Consider the following 15,893-nt stretch of genomic DNA (forward strand, 5'->3'; position numbering starts at 1 on the left):
ATTACTACCGCTGATGTAGCAGGATGTAGAGTACATTCCTGGGAATGTACTCCTGTAGGGATGTGGAGTATATCTGCAGCAGGATGTAGAGTACATTCCTGGGAATGTACTCCTGTAGGGACATCTGTGAGACATGAGATAGCCTGCATCGGAAGAATGTGGCCCTGTTGGAACCTCTGTGCTGATTGAGGGAGCATGTATTCTGGGCATGGGGCTTGTGTCTTGAGTGAGTCATGAGAACTGGGATTACTGTATTGAAGGCTGCTTCCCTCTCCCACAACCGCCATCTTCCCCCCACCCTACTTTATCTTTTATTTTCCCGTTCCTCCCCACCCAGTAGTCGAAGTGGGCGGGAGCTGTCGGGAACGGTGCTCCTCTACTTCTTTTAATTACGTTTTACCGTTCCTATACTTTTATTTTAAAAATAAACCGTTCCGAAACGGTTTCGTTTTAAAATAAAAGTGTAGGAAGAGGTTGGAACTTGCACTTTCAGTGCACTGCACAGGACGTTTCCTTAAAGAGCAGGCACATGTGTTTTGGGGTTTTTATTGTGCATGGGAGGAGCGCGGCGATGGGGTCAGTTGGGAGCGGTGCAGGCCACTACTTCTTTTCGTACACTTCGACCACAGCACCCACCACTTCCCCACCCCCTTACTTCATTTCTTCGGTGGCAGAAATAGAAGAGCCTGGCCTTTTAACTCAAGCCCCGGGCCGTTAACACCCATTCCAGACCTTGGAACGGGTGCTTAACGCTATAATATAGACTTTTTTGAGCATATATTTCGAGTGAGGCGCAGTGAATTCTGGAACTTGTGGTTGCCTCTGTACTGAGTAGCAGCATACTTAGAGGCATGTAGTCAGCCCTGTGGAAGTGAGGTTTGAATTGAGTAAGGTGGAGTGCATTCTGAGCCATGCACCCCTGTGAGAACCAGGTCTACGGTGAGTGAGACAAAGTGCATTCTGGGATATTTACTCCTGTGAATTAATTGCTACTGGCTGAGGCAGAGTGCATGCCAGAACATGTAGCCCAATTGTGCTGCCATTATGTATCCATGTGATGACAGAGGTAAGGGGATAATTGGGGGGCCATCTGCTGTGACAATGGCCTGACGTAGGACCCATCATCAACACAAATGGATAACTGGCGATACAACCAATGCTACAGCCTAACCTACTGTCATGTGTGCTCACCCTACTTCCTGTCCTAGGCTCCAAAGCTCACTGTCTTTTCTTCTTCTTCCTGTGCAGGGCGACTCTGGAGCAGATGGAGAAAGAGGTTCCAAAGGAGATAAGGTCTGAGTATAGTAAGTCCTTTGGCACACCCTTTGCCTTCTGTCTGTGGCCAATAGGAAGCCATCTCTTGGGCTGTTCCGTGCTCCCTTTTTTGCACATACTTCTTCTTGTACATTTCAAAGGCTTGTAGTTAGACCTATAATTCTTACATTCTTCACTTGGGGAAAACAAACATCTGTTATTCATCGGTAGCCAAGGATATGATTTGCCCAAGATCAGCCAAGGTGGCAGTGGAAAATGCCACCTAAAGATCCAACCCCTAAAGAGTGACTTGTCCAAAAGCCATTGTGTGGGATATTTAAATGGATATGGAATTTGTAGTGCACCCTAGCGCCTACAGTATTATGGGGCATACTGGTAGGGAATGACAGAAAGAGGATTGTTTTCCGGATGGAATGGGAAGGATTATGAGAATTCCCTAAAGATCGAAGTGTCTGTGCATGTGCAGGACCCACAAGCAAAACAAAAGAGGTGATGGCTGGAAGCTTTTGAATGAATCCTAACCTCTGGCATTGCTCTGGGCAACCCTCCAGACCATCATTCTTCGGCTGCCAAGCCATTACAGAAGGGGAAAGGCCATATGCAAATCAGGCTTGGCCCCACCCCAAAAGGGGCAGTCCAGCCTGAACTGCTAGGTCATATCCCTTCTGCACGAGACCACAAGCATCCCCAAACATGTTTCGGCCTTGTTGGGCCTCATCAGTGAGGAGTAGCTTGGGTCTCTAGGCCCAGCAGGCACGGGACCCACGTCTGGGCATACCCGTCCCACTCGGGGTGACAAAGCAACAAACAAAGAGGTGATGGCTGGAAGGTTTAGAATGAATCTTAACCACTGGCATTGCTCTGGGCAGCCCTCCAGACCATCGTTCTTCGGCTGCCAAGCCATTACAAAAGCAGAAAGACCATATGCAAATCAGGCTTGGCCCCACCCCAAAAGGGGCAGTCTATCCCAAACTGCCGGGTCACATCCCTTCTGCATGAGACAAGCATCCCCAAACATGTTTCAGCCTTGTTTGGCCTCATCAGTGAGGAGTAGCTTGGGTCTCTAGGCCCAGCAGGCACGGAACCCATGTCTGTGCATACCGGTCCCACTCGGGGTGACTATAGCAAAACAAAAGAGGTGATGGCTGGAAGGTTTAGAATAAATCTTAACCTCTGGCATTGCTCTGGGCAACCCTCCAGACCATCGCCTGCCAAGCCATTTCAAAAAGGGAAACACCATATGCAAATCAGGCTTTGCCCCACCCCAAAAGGAGCAGGCCAGCCAGAACTGCTAGGTCACATCCCTTCTGCACGAGACCTCAAGCATCCCCAAACATGTTTCAGCCTTGTTGGGCCTCATCGTTGAGGAGTAGCTTGGGTCTCTAGGCCCAGCAGGCACAAGACCCACGTCTGGGCATACATGTCCCACTCAGAGTGACTACAGAAAAACACAACAAAAAAGAGGTGATGGTGGAAGGATTAGAATTAATCTTAACGTCTGGCATGTGGGCAACGCTCCAGACCATCGTTCTTCGCTTGCCAAGCCATTATAGAAATGGAAAAGACCATATGCAAATAAGAACCTGCATACATTGCATCTGCACATGCCCTAAGGTGCAATTGCAGACAATCCTCCACATTCTGGCCACGAATGAAGGCGCTTGGCTGTTTCTTTTATCCTACATTAGTGAAGTGCTATACAGAATTGGGTGAAACTATTATGCAAAAGAACACATAATGAACGTTTCAATCATTTTGCTGTAGATGAAGCAGAAAGGACATTAGGTCAGTTTCTGCTGTTTCCATTCCCAGGCATAACATTCTGCCTAGACATACTCCAAAAAGAAACCTAATGTCACCATATTATTGGAACATGAGCAGAGGCCATGTTATGTGTCCCCAAGGCATTTACACGCGAACCACCATGTGATCATGGGAAAATCATGCCTCCCTACCAGAGCTTAACTGAAGTGCTTAGAGGCTGCCTCGCATAGCTTGGGGCCTAAATAAGTATGTGCGTTGCTCCATGCTTTGCCACTCTGTTGCTTCATTTCTCTCTCTGCATCTGCCGTCACTGATGTCACAACTAAACCTGGAAGCTTGTTATTCACTCCTGAATGTTTGGCTGTTGTGTTCTTTTCAGGGGCTCTGAGTTCTGTTCCTGATCATGTACTCACTGCTGGATTCAGTGGGGCCACTCATGTGAATAACTCTTCTTCACTGTCTGTGGGACAACACCTGGTCCTCTTCGATAGCACATGCATGCACCAGCAGTGCAGCTCGAATATCTGTTAACCATATATACACCAGGACCAACTACACATCACTGATGCTGAATTAGGACTTTAGAGGACAATTCACCAAAGGAAAATGTATTCTAAAAAGTATTTACATCTGCTAAAGATAAGCAAGTTGCACTTTATTCAGAAAGTAGGATTGCAAATTAGGTGTCCGGACATTTCGTCTGAAGACATTTCGTCGAAAGTCATTTGGTCCACGGAATTTGGTCGAAAACCAAATGGTCGAATTTTTTTTTTATTTATATATATATTTTTTAGGTTTTAGTTTAGGGAAAAAAGGGTTTTTTAGAAAAAAAGGGGGTTGTGGGGAACCCAACAAAGAAAAAAAAAAGTGAAAATAAAAAAAATAAAACATTCGACCATTTGGTTTTCGACCAAATGGTTTCGACCAAATGTCCTGTCGACCATTTGTTTTCGACGAAATGTCTGGTAACCTGCAAATTAGATGCCTTAATGTGAATCCCTTATACTTATTAATAATAATAATAATGATAATGATGTTAGGTTTTTATGTATCGTTTCATGCTGGAGTCCTCCTGCTTCTAAGGGCCTCATCACGAGTTGGGCTGTAGCCCTTAAATGTGGTGGTAACGGCAATACCGCTGCATTTAAGGGCTGGCCCTATCACGAGTTGGGCGCTAAATCGTCTGTTTTACTACCAGCTTTTTTCTGGAGGTGAACATCCCATTTAGCGTCTTGTTTTCAGCAGTATTACCACCGGTTTATTAGCGTGCGGCATTACCACAAAAATTGCCCTATTGGAGCCAATGGACCCAATGGGGAATGGGGATTTACTGTTAGCACCCAACCCCTGGACCAGCAATAATACTGCCGGACCAACGGGTGCTAACTCTATTACAGTTGGCCGGTATTACAGCTGGTGTACCGCCCAACTCGTGATGAGGCCCAAAGTGCTGGAATAGTTACTTGTGTTGTTGCCCCAATTAATGGCCCTCAGTTTATCCACATATGAAGGATATTATATGGCTGAGTCTGCTCTGCCGTGGATACACACCTATGACTGCAGATTGCACACAGGTGGGCTAGGCACGCACCTAACTCATTACCCATGCATAACCTACACATATGAAAAGGTGGGCATTGCCCATGCAATACCGAGGAAATTACTATGGGAAAGTAATGGAGCTAGGAAATGACAAAGTAGGTTCGATGCACACGAAATGCTCCAGGTGTTCATGTTAGTAAAGGACTCTGCATATTTATATTTATATGAACTTGTAAGGCAAACCATCCCCATATAGGTATCTTGGCACAGAAGAAATGCACATAGCGGGTAACCGTGTTTATAGTTAGCTGCCAGCGCTAGTCAACTGAGCTGCAAAACAGAAGAAATGGGTCATAAGTGTTAGTCAAGTTGGAAGGTTTTGATTTTTTTTTCTAAGAGTCAGTAAATTCTATGAAAACCTAATTACAAATGGAGATTTGTTCTATATCCCAGTGTCTGTGCCACAAACGAACGGCACCTAATTTAGATTTGTTTAAATGATAGGGGGTTTAACAGCAAGGTGTTAGCAGCATGTGAGCTTTGCCCAGGCTTGCGCAGCCACCGCTTACTTTTGGAAAATGAGGGTGTTCAGAATGTATGGCTGTGAACACAATGCAAGCCACTTCGTGGGCATTTCTTTTCTCTTCTGCCACCAGAACCAGGTTCTCAAAGCTCGCGATACGAGATCAAATGTTCCCAGCCCTAGCAGCTTTCGAACAGCTGCATTTTGCAAACTTTGCAGACAATGTATTGCTGTCATTGCTAACCCAGCAAAAGACACGCTACAATAATCCAATCATGCAAAGAGACAAGTGTTTACAAGTGTAACTTGACCACAGAGGTTCCAATAATCACGAATGTTGCTCAATTTCTTTAAATGGAATAAACCTGCTTGGGGAACTGAAGAGATCTGCCGGTAAGAGTTACATGAGAATCCATTTTTACGCTACAGCTCTTGACCACTTGGGTCAAAAAGGTGCCAGAAATCCAAACGCCAGGCAGTCAATAATGTACTTGGATAAATGTTAGGAAAGAATTCCAGGTGTTGTTTGTACTAGATTTTCCTGAAAAATGTAATTTTTTAAAATCCGGGAAAAACATGAAATAATGTTCATGTGCAAAATCCCCGCTCACGACTTGTATCGGGGTCTGCGCCCAAACGTTCTCATTGTTTCTGTCAGTTGCATACATTTGCTTGCAATTTACACCCCCCATTATTTACTCACATAACCCAAGGACATCTATGCATATTAGGAAACATGAGATGTACATTTAATATGAAACATGTTTCCCAAACTAAATGAGTCCTGAAGGTTCTACTCTCTCTGACTGGCTACTTATTGCCTCCATTGAGCAATAAAGTTACCCTCATTGAAGCCTTCACATTAACTTCCCAGCCATAAGCCAATGGGCCTCATTACGACCCGGGCGTTAACCATGGCGCTATTTGCACCACAGTTGCCACCGGTAAACTACCGATTCCGCCATGGTGAATGGCAGAATTACCGCCCCATTCCAAGGTTTGCGGGGGCGGTAATTCCCCTTTCACCATGGCCCTTCCCCATTTCCATTTGAGCCCCCATAGGTATCAATGGGAATGGGGTAGGCGGTAATTACGGTACCGCAAATTGCGGTACCGTATTTACATCCAAAGTCCCTTTGCGGGTTCCGTCCTTAACGGCTGGTAAAATCAGCTGTTAAGGGAGGACCCGCAAAGGGACTTTGGAATTGGGCGGTAAGGGATTACCGGTACCGGTGCCCTTACCGGTACCGGTAATCCCTTACCGCCTGGGTCGTAATGAGGCCTAATGTCATTCAAATCTGCTTCAATCCCACTAATGCACCTGGCAACACGCCAATCACCAAATGCTTACTCAACAATCAGGAGTGGGCAGCGGCCTACAACCTCTGCCTCAATCCTAGTGGGACCAAAAGCCTCTTCTTTGCTATCTCCCCTTGCTTCCATCCTCTCTCTTATGTGGCCTGAGTCCATGGGATTCCCCTCAAATCTAAGTAATGTGCCAAAATGGGGGGGGGGAGTGGTGGGGCGATCTTTTGTCCATTCCTTCTTTTCACAAAAAAGAAAACCTTGAAAAGCCCATTTCCAACTTCTTGTGATAAGGAAAATCATATCCTATAAAGAAATGTCCTAGAAAATTGACTTGACCCTAGCCATGTCCCTCCCAAGTCTTGCATTTTGCAATAGCCTCTACTCGGGTCAAAGCAAGTCCACCACTTAGATACGCTATATGCCTCAGTGGTCTAATCATTAATTTGTTGGTTGTCCCCACAGCCATAGTTTCGAATCCTGTCCAGTTCAATAAAATGCGTCCCATTCAGGGTAAACATGAACATCTGTTATCAATGCAAAGATGCCCCATTGGGTGAACCTGTGCTCTATAAACATTATCGCCTGCAAATAATTGAAATAGACCAGCCAAAATTATCCAAGGCCTGAACCCATGCAATCATATATCAGTAGGCTTAAAAGTGCTCAACCTGCTCCCCCTAGACTCCGTGATAGCCTACGATTCATTAAGCAGGGCTCAAAATGTGCACTCGCCACTTGCCATTGACTGGTTTAATTGGCTCCTGGCGAGTAAGAAATGCTGTGTCGCGGTGTATGTGTAGAATTGAGATGGCAAGTGCCTTTTTCATGGCTGGCTAGTAGCTTGTAACTTGACCCCTGCTCATGTACCGCAACATCTTCTCCACATACCATAAATAGCTTAATCTTTGCCTAAAAACCTACCAAACCAACCCGCCAGCATTTTGAGATCCTTAGGCGGGAACACAATGATCCCCAGCAACTTCAAGAAAACTAGGGCACGGAGAGGCTCTTTGGTCATCTGTGCCCCCACTCTCGGAAATAAACTGCATATCCACCTAAGAACCAATTATAACGACAACCATTTCAAAGGAAACCTCACACAATGGTTGTGGGAACATGATGGCCCTCCCTCATGGCAGACACTTTTCTACCCCTGGCTTTACTGCCAAGTTGATCAACTCGAACCTTCTAACACCTTAATCCCCATCTGACACTTTCTGAATGACTCAGAGGATGCCTCAGAATTCTTAATTAGGATTCCAGAACTGCTACCTCCTGGAATACATGCATTTGGGCTTCCAGCTTTTCCGTTACAGTGGGGTTGCCCCTCCCCCCCGAAACTGTAAATTGAATAACATGTTAATGAACGTTTGCATTTAGTTGCCTGTACATGGCCTTTCTTGCTCCTTCTTGTTATATGTTGAGCAATTATGGGTGTGTGTGTGTATTATTTTTATGTTTTTGCTTTAAAAATGTGTGTTTCTTATCCAGTATACAGGAACGAGCCCATCGTTTTGCATGCACTCCCCTCTCCCTGTCTTGTATCCCTGCCCTTAGAAGAAGCCATGTTTGCAATTTGGAAAACCATGATATGATATGATAGGTTATTTATAACCCACTTAATACCCAGAGGTTTCTAAGTGCGGACCCGGGGATCGAACCTGTGTTGCTCCGTGTCGTCTTGCTTCCAAGGCGAGCACGTTGCCCCTGAGCTATCCTCCCGAAACCAAGATAAAACAGCACACGATATAAGTTTTGTCCACCATTTCCTGCATACAATGATACATTTATTAAACGGGAAACAATTCAGGCACCAAAAGAGACCATCTGGTGCAGAAAATATGCTGTACAACACTGGTAAAGTATAATACGTGACGTGCTTCTCGTGGAGAGGGTTTGTTGTGACCAAGTACATCCCTGATAATTTGGTGGACTTGCCACGAATAATGCATCTATATGTTAGTGTTTCTTTTGTGCCTTACATGTGACTCTGCGAAAACTCCTTGTCTTACAGGGTGGAGAGGGGCAGAAAGGGGACCGCGGTGACCCTGGCGATAAAGGTCGAGACGGGGCTTTGGTAAGCAGTTCTTACCCTAATAATCAAACATTTACTATTATTCAGGTTTTCTGATGCTATTTTATGTTGCTGGGTCTTATATAGCGCTACTTCTATCATTTGCATGTTCTCTTTTTATAATTATTATATTGGTTATTTATAACGTGCTTAATACCCAGAGGTTTCTAAGCCCGGACGCGGGGATCGAACCTGTGTTGCTCGCGTCATCGCGTTGCCCCTGAGCTATCCTCCCGAGGTACTTCTGTGGTCGTAAACATCTGTATGTGGCAGAGGCCACCATATAAACCAACAAAACCCAACACAGTTCCAAAAAGCTTTATTTCCAAATTCACTCAAATAAGAGCTACAACGTATCTGAAACATATCCTGTGAGGAGTGAGGGTCAGCACTTTGGGCTGTGAGGGTGCCGTTGGTTCCAGGCTGGACTGATTTTCAGAGGTTGAAGATCAGATGGAGTGCTGCTCCCGACGGAATATGTGCTATGCTATCGCTTTCAGCAGTTCTGAAATGTTAGCACGCGCATTTTCACTACATTTGAGTGATGTCCATGAAGGGTTCTAGGTGCTGTGGTCCAGATGTGGACCTCTGCCAGACTGTGTTTAAGGTAGGGGTATGCAACCTGTGACTCTCCATATGTGTTGGACTACGTCTCCCATGACCCCCCACGGTTGACTTTGCTGGCTGGAGCTGATGGGAGTTGTAGCCCCATGTATTTGTAGATCCAAAGGCTGCAGACCACCGATCTAAGTAATACAGGTCCCTGACCAATCAAAAGTAAATAGAAATGCTTTATAGGGCGCAACTGGGTTGAACATTTTCTATCTCTTTGGCTGTGCTTTGGGAATGGAATCTGTCACTCCAAATGCAGTGTTTCTCTATCTCCCAAAATGCAGCATGACGGTTGTTTTACTTTGATCACACTTTTGGACTGTACTCAGTCTCCTAAAATGTAGAATTGTCCATACTTTCTTTTTCTGAATTTTGATATCATTTTGGGATATAACTGCGTCTCACAGAATAAAGTGCTTCCTTTTAGCACTTTGCGTGCTTTTGGAATTGTAGTCCATCCCCAGATAGGAGGGCTTCACCTGTTTTCTTTCTCTTCATTTGTGTGCAGTTGGGATCGTGCCCCATCTCCCGGAATGCATCGTTTCATTTGCTTCCTTCCTCTTATTTTAGTTATGTTTTAGACTTGTAATCCATCTCCCAGAACATTGTCGTTAACTTGATTTATTTCTCTTCCTTTCCTTACATTTTGGGTTTTTAATCCATATCTCAGAATATAACCTTCTCTCTTTCTCTTTGGTTATGCTTTGGAGTGTGTGACAAAGCCCCATTCCTGGTTCTGAGAACCACCAAGGTGTTGTCTCTGTGGCCAGGTACCGGCCCGAGCAGGTAGATGCTGGACCCTGGAGTGGAATGAGGAGGAAACCCTGATTACCTTAACTTGTTAACAGGAACATTCGAGGTGATGATCACATGACCTCAGTCGTAGGGATCCAGTCCCTAACCCACGCCACTCACCCACTAGGGTCAACGAGCCTTGGAGGTCCAAGCCCTGACCTAAACCCTTGTAGTAATCTGTAAAGTTATGAAAAGGCACCACCTCTACAATTGAAAGCCTAAAGCTTGCCCTAGCCAGACTCACATTTCCAAAATAAAAAAAGAATAGCTTCTCCTTTAGGAAGTCCTTGCTGTATAACCAACAAAGGTAGCATGTACTTTGCTACTGGTAGCAATTCATCCGGCAAATTAGATTTGACGGTCCGCGAGAACCGCAACACATACAGCAGTTCCAGGAATACAATGTTTCAAGGCTAACACTTTGCGGACGACATGGAAACTGGCACAGAAAACAACATTGCAACACCAGTACTCCCAAGCAACGGGATCTTAGACTGGGGAACGGAAGTATCATGCGCCTCACTCGACCAAAGCTACGATAGATAGATTGATTTTGTTACAATTTCGACTGATCAAGCCTTTCGTGACAGAAAAGTAAAATAATAAAAACATGCACAAAATACTGTCAAATTCAGAATAAATACAATACTCTAAAAGTCAAGATGCAGTAGACTACAAAACAAAATACAGCCAAAAACAATAATATCACCCAGGCAAAATGAAAACATTCCCAAACCTGTCCACCGTCATAGTACAAAAACTATTTGGAGCTGGATGATTGAGTATGCCACCAGGGGAGAGGTAGAAAAAGAAAAAGGAACATTGAACTTCATCCCTCGCAGCCCTTGGTGGTCAAGATGCCTATAGGTCAAGGGACTTCTTAGGAAGTCCAACCCTATCCTAGCTGAGTCTCACAGAGCCAAAGGGGAGACTGGAGGTCCAGTGACCAAGAGCTGAGTGAGAAAAGGCAGAGTCTATGAAGAGTTCTTCAAGTTTACCGGTGAGTATCAGTTAGGTTTCTTTGGTAAGGAGCATAATGGGTTGTCAAGCTTAAGACCTTGCTAACCTCACAGACTGCGCTCAATCATACATATGCCACATCTATGTGGTATTGGTTTGGTAGAGGTTGGGATTTTAAGAAAATAAGGAAGTAAGTAAGAGAGACACCTGGTAAGTGTTTAAAGAGTCAGGTTTCTGTATTTCAAATTGAACAAAAAAAGGCAAAGATATTATTTGCATTACATTTCAATTTTAACCAAAGAATAGGGTGATGCATAAGAGGAACTTGATCATACTTTACATATGTGCTAGATATGCATTCTGGGTTGTCCACCACAATGTAGCTCAATGTAGGCCTGGGGGGGGCTTAACTGAAGCACAGGACCAACAAAGCAGGCCCCACCTAAGTTCAGGACTGAACAGTACCTTGTAAGTAAAGAAGCTGGTGCAGCAGGAGGGTCTCCAAAGCGGCGACAGCAGACCCCGGTTCAGGATTCTTGGCCTTGGCGACTGAAGTGAAGAACTGCCGATGGATCTGGAGGTTGCTCTCGAGTATTTGGATGCCGAGCAGATCTTTTCAGTACTGGCTCGTTGGTGCCATTGTCAAGGCTAGGTTGAAGGGTGGTTGTCATGCGGTGGAGTTTGAGCACTTTCTTGGTCCTTGTCTTGGCTGAGGGGACTTTCAGGAGTGGGATCCAGCCACTGGAGGTCCAGAAAGATGGCTATCAAGTTTCACATAAAACCAAGCTTCAGAAGGCGTTGTACCGCAGAATGTCACAGGTCCCCAGGCATTGAGGAATTTCATGCTGTGGAGGTCACTGCTCTTCCAGGGATGGCGCAAAATTAAGTTTTTTTATGGGACTGGTTAGGCCCATCATTCCAAAGAATGCACAGAAGTTGAGGTCAGGACTGCAGCGGTGACTCAGGCCGGCTCTGGTGGCTGCTGGTAGTGACTGCGGACGTCCTCCTCCTTCTTCTTCTTCTTCTTCTTCAAATCTTCCGTTCCAGTGGTCCACTCATAGTTTCAGCTCCAGGACTTTCGTCTTTTATGTAGGAAAACTGTTTGAACCCACAAATCACCAGACATTTATTGATTCAAACTTGAGGAGTCGCATTCCAATGGGAACAGCATGGCTGCCCAATGGTGACAGCCAGCCTCTCATCACCAACTGGTTACAGCCAGGCCTACGGCAGGAGAAAGACCAGGGGAGTTTCGGTCAACTCCCCCACTTCCTGTCCTTTCAGGCAGTCAGAAAGGCTTGGCGGGCTTTCCAAGGGCAGCCCGCCAAAGACAAAAGACCCATCAAGACCTCCCCCACCAAGGCAGGTATAAGAAGGCTCAAGAAAGACCAAGTCCCCAAGAACAGGGCTTAAAAAAGTACAGCCACCCACCATTTTAGGCAGATGGTGTCCCTTGTGACCCCTACTGCAGCTGCAAAGACAGCATGAAGTAAAAGTGCACAAAAAGTAATGCAAAAAGGTACACGGCACCAGCCTATTCGATGAACTTGGAACAATAACTAAATGTTACTGGCAAAGCGAAAAAAAAGGGAGCCAATGTTTACCCTCAGCACTGCTCTTAAGGTGGGGTGTGCTGATCTTGCAAAATAAAATAAAGGTGGGACAAAAAGTATCCCCCTGCCCTGATAACATGTGTTCACCCAGGAGAAATACAAAGAGAAGCTCAAGGAGCCTCCCAGCAGCACTGCATAGAAAGCGTTGTGTGCGACAATAATACAATGTAGATGCCGGAAAAGATGGAGGAAAGCATAACTCCATTACAAAGTATCAAAAAGAGTTATAAAGGGTTCCCATGGTCAGAATAAAAGAATGAATGAGTGTGGAAAAAGGTTTACACTCACTCTGGAGAATTAGTCCATAAATACAGTGAAAATGCTGGGGTACTCACACAGTGGGGAGGATTTCCCGCAAAAAGGAAAATCTACCTAACAATCATCACGCTAGAATCTCACTTTATGAATAACTTACATAGATATGTACATTCTCATGAGGTAAGGTTTCCAGTGGGAGATAGCAAAAAGGGAGGTAGCAGAAGTGGAAGGCAGGGGTGATGGGGCAGGGAACAGCCAGATTGAGCAGGGCTTTAAATTGCAGTGTTCAAGGTAGGGAGTAAAGTTATGTTGAATTACCCAGGCTGGAGACGGGGAGGGAGGAGGCACAGCCATGGACGGATTTGAATCTGAGGAGGAATTTAAGAAAAAAAGCTCTGTTTTGTGCCGAGAGCCATCCTGAGCGAAGGCATGTCACTCAATCATCCTCTCTGCATTCCTAGAATGGGCTGCAAAGTAAACACATTTCTGCTCAGTGATCAGCAGCATCTCTGGGATGGGCTGACGAGTCGCCTTTCCCTTTCTCTCACACTGCTAAAATAGACACCTTGAAAATGTTCATCCTTGACCAAGTTCGGAATTCTTATTCCAGCTTGTTGTCTGGTTTTTTGACTGCCGGCGAATCTCAAACTTCACCTGGGTCAGGTTCCAAACCTTGTGCGGATTGCCTTTCTGTAGATGTCAGTATCGCACCCACACAGGATTTGTCTTTACTGCATGGGCGAAGACCACAACATCCAGGATTGTGGGTCGTGCCAGTCCATGCAGCCAAAGGCCCTACGGGAAAGGATGGCAGAGATCTCCAGCTGCGTCCACAAGACTAAAGGTGAAGTCGTACGGCCCCGTTCGAGGTTGCATGGTGTGGAGCATTGACCCGAGGTATATGATATATGATATGGCATTTATAATGCGCCTATACACAAGTGTTTCAAGGCGCGAGGTGAGGTTGTACCCGTTCAAGGGAAAAGGGAAATATAAGAAGAAGCATCGCAAGAGATCTCACTCCCCAAGCGGATCCTCACACCGCCATTCCTCTTCATTTAAAAAGAAGAGCTACCGCTGCAGGGAATCCCCAGAGAAGGAGGCTCAGGTATCTGTTCTGAGCCAATCTTCCACCCTGGACGAATCAGAAAATGTTCGCCTCAAGATGCTTGATATCTTTGCCAAGGCACCGGCAGCTTCCTCTCCGGTGCCGACGGGTCCCGCCCTGTCTTTTGGGACTGGCATGGTACCCACTGGGCATCCTTCCCCCATACCTATGGGCTCCGGTCTGGGCCCCAAAAGGGACAAAGTCCCCCGCACTGTAAGTCTCTGCCTTTGAATGTTGAAGTCTCTGCGCTGGCTCGGACTTCGTCCTCGGCGTCGATCAGCGTTGTGGGAAGCAGAGCCTCTCTGGAGTATACTCCTCTTCCTTTGAAACGCTTCATGTCAAAGATGTATGACATCTTTAATGAAGAGGGAGACCAGGCGCCCTTTGGGTTAGAACCTTTGGTCTCCAGAGAAGAGAGAGAGACTTCCCGGAGGGGTTCTACGAGGAGGGTGAAGACGTCCAGAGGCTGATCTCAGATCTACAGAAGGCCAGTGGTGTGGACAACTCCTCTGAGCTGGGCATTCTTGCAGAGCCCGCCTCTGGTAAGCCTCACACATCTTTGCAGAGACTGATGGCTAAGGTTGCTGATACTCTTGGGGTTTCTGCTCCATTCAGAACCAAGATTCAGTTTGAATTGACAGACTTCCTGGATGAAGGCCCCACAAGAGAAACCCTGCTACCCTTAGATGTAGCAGTGGAGGCTCCCATACTGGAGGTGTGGGAAAGGCCCGCCTCTGTGCCTGCGGTTGACAGAGAGGTGGCTAAGAAGCAACGTCCTGCCCTTGCGGATCTGGCCTTGTTCACACAAGCCTCCCCTGAGAGCAAATGAGAACCTGCAATTATCCACCTTCCCTTCTCTTACACCTGACAGGGAGAGTAAGAGGCTGGGTGCCTGGGGGAAGAAGGTCTTTTCATCAGGAAGCCTTGTCCTCTGTGAAATGAATGCTTCTCATACCTTGGTGAGATTCTTTTCTGGTCTATGGTCTGCAGTGCCTGACCACATCCCTGAAAGGGAAATGAGAAAGGGCTTCAGTCTATGGTCCAGGACAGCAGAGAAGCCTCTCTACAGAATCTGCAGTTAGGACTAAACTAAGCTGTTTGTGTCGGCAGTTCCGTGGTCATGAGTACAGTGGTCAGTCGTCAGTCTCGGATGAGGACGTCAGGCTTCGCTCAGGATGTCCAGGCTAAGCTTTGGGAAATGCCTTTGATGGATAGAAACTGTCTGACGCACAGCCTTGCTGCTTCTGCTGTGAGTGGTCAAAGATTGTGTCCCTCAGCCTCCTACTTCCCACGTGGTCAAAGTCAAGCAGTCCCACAAAAACTGTAGGGCCAGCACCACTTCCTGAGGGGAAGATCTAGAGTTGTCCTCAGAGCTGGTGAAGCTGCGGCCACCGTCCCATTAGCGCCACAAGTTGCAAACCTCTTTGAGAGTTCCTGCCATGAATCCCCTTTGGAACAGTGACTTTCCCTGTTCAGCTCGGAATGGTCCAAGACCACGTCGATGCTTGGGCCTTACAAGAAATCCAACAGGCTATTGTCTTTCTTTCGTGCAGCATCCCCTTGGCCATGGCCCTCACACCAGCACCTTGCCTCCGGATCCCATCCTTTTGGAGGAGGTTTGTCAGCTTCTCTTGAAGAGCATGATAGAGCTGGTACTGCACTCAGAACAAGGTAAGGCTTAGCATTCCCCCTATTGTCTATTTCTGAAGGACGTCTTTTATGTCAGATACTGGATCTGCATGTGTTCTGAATGTGTTCCTACACAATGATAAATTCAAGATGGTTACACTAGTCCAGATAATATAAGCCCTCGATCTGCATGACTGGTTATGCATAAAGGAGATTGAAGCAAAGAGGTCTACATGAGGAGTTCCCCGGAAGGAGAACATCTCATCTAGAACTTCCTGGCAGAGCTCCCATTCATGGGAGGCTGACATTTGTGCCTCATGACATCCGCTGTGACATTTTCTCTTCTAGCAAGATGAGCAACTGTCAGAGAGACGTTGTTCTCCGGAGCCCAGAACCACAGTGCATTGCGTCTCTGTATAGCGGCAAAGAACC

At 46.3% G+C, this 15,893-nt stretch overlaps 1 protein-coding gene across 1 annotated transcript in view; it reads left to right on the plus strand.

Annotated features, from left to right (window-relative positions):
• COL7A1 (collagen type VII alpha 1 chain) overlaps positions 1–15,893 on the plus strand; it is a 782,081-nt gene that overhangs the window by 562,685 nt on the left and 203,503 nt on the right. The window contains exons 82-83 of the mRNA XM_069646196.1: positions 1,249–1,293; positions 8,427–8,489. Coding sequence (XP_069502297.1) covers positions 1,249–1,293; positions 8,427–8,489 — 108 coding nt within the window. The remainder of the gene's footprint in view (positions 1–1,248; positions 1,294–8,426; positions 8,490–15,893) is intronic.

The sequence above is a fragment of the Ambystoma mexicanum genome, chromosome 2p (assembly GCF_040938575.1).
Source record: "Ambystoma mexicanum isolate Mex_15411 chromosome 2p, UKY_AmexF1_1, whole genome shotgun sequence".
NCBI lineage: Eukaryota > Metazoa > Chordata > Amphibia > Caudata > Ambystomatidae > Ambystoma > Ambystoma mexicanum.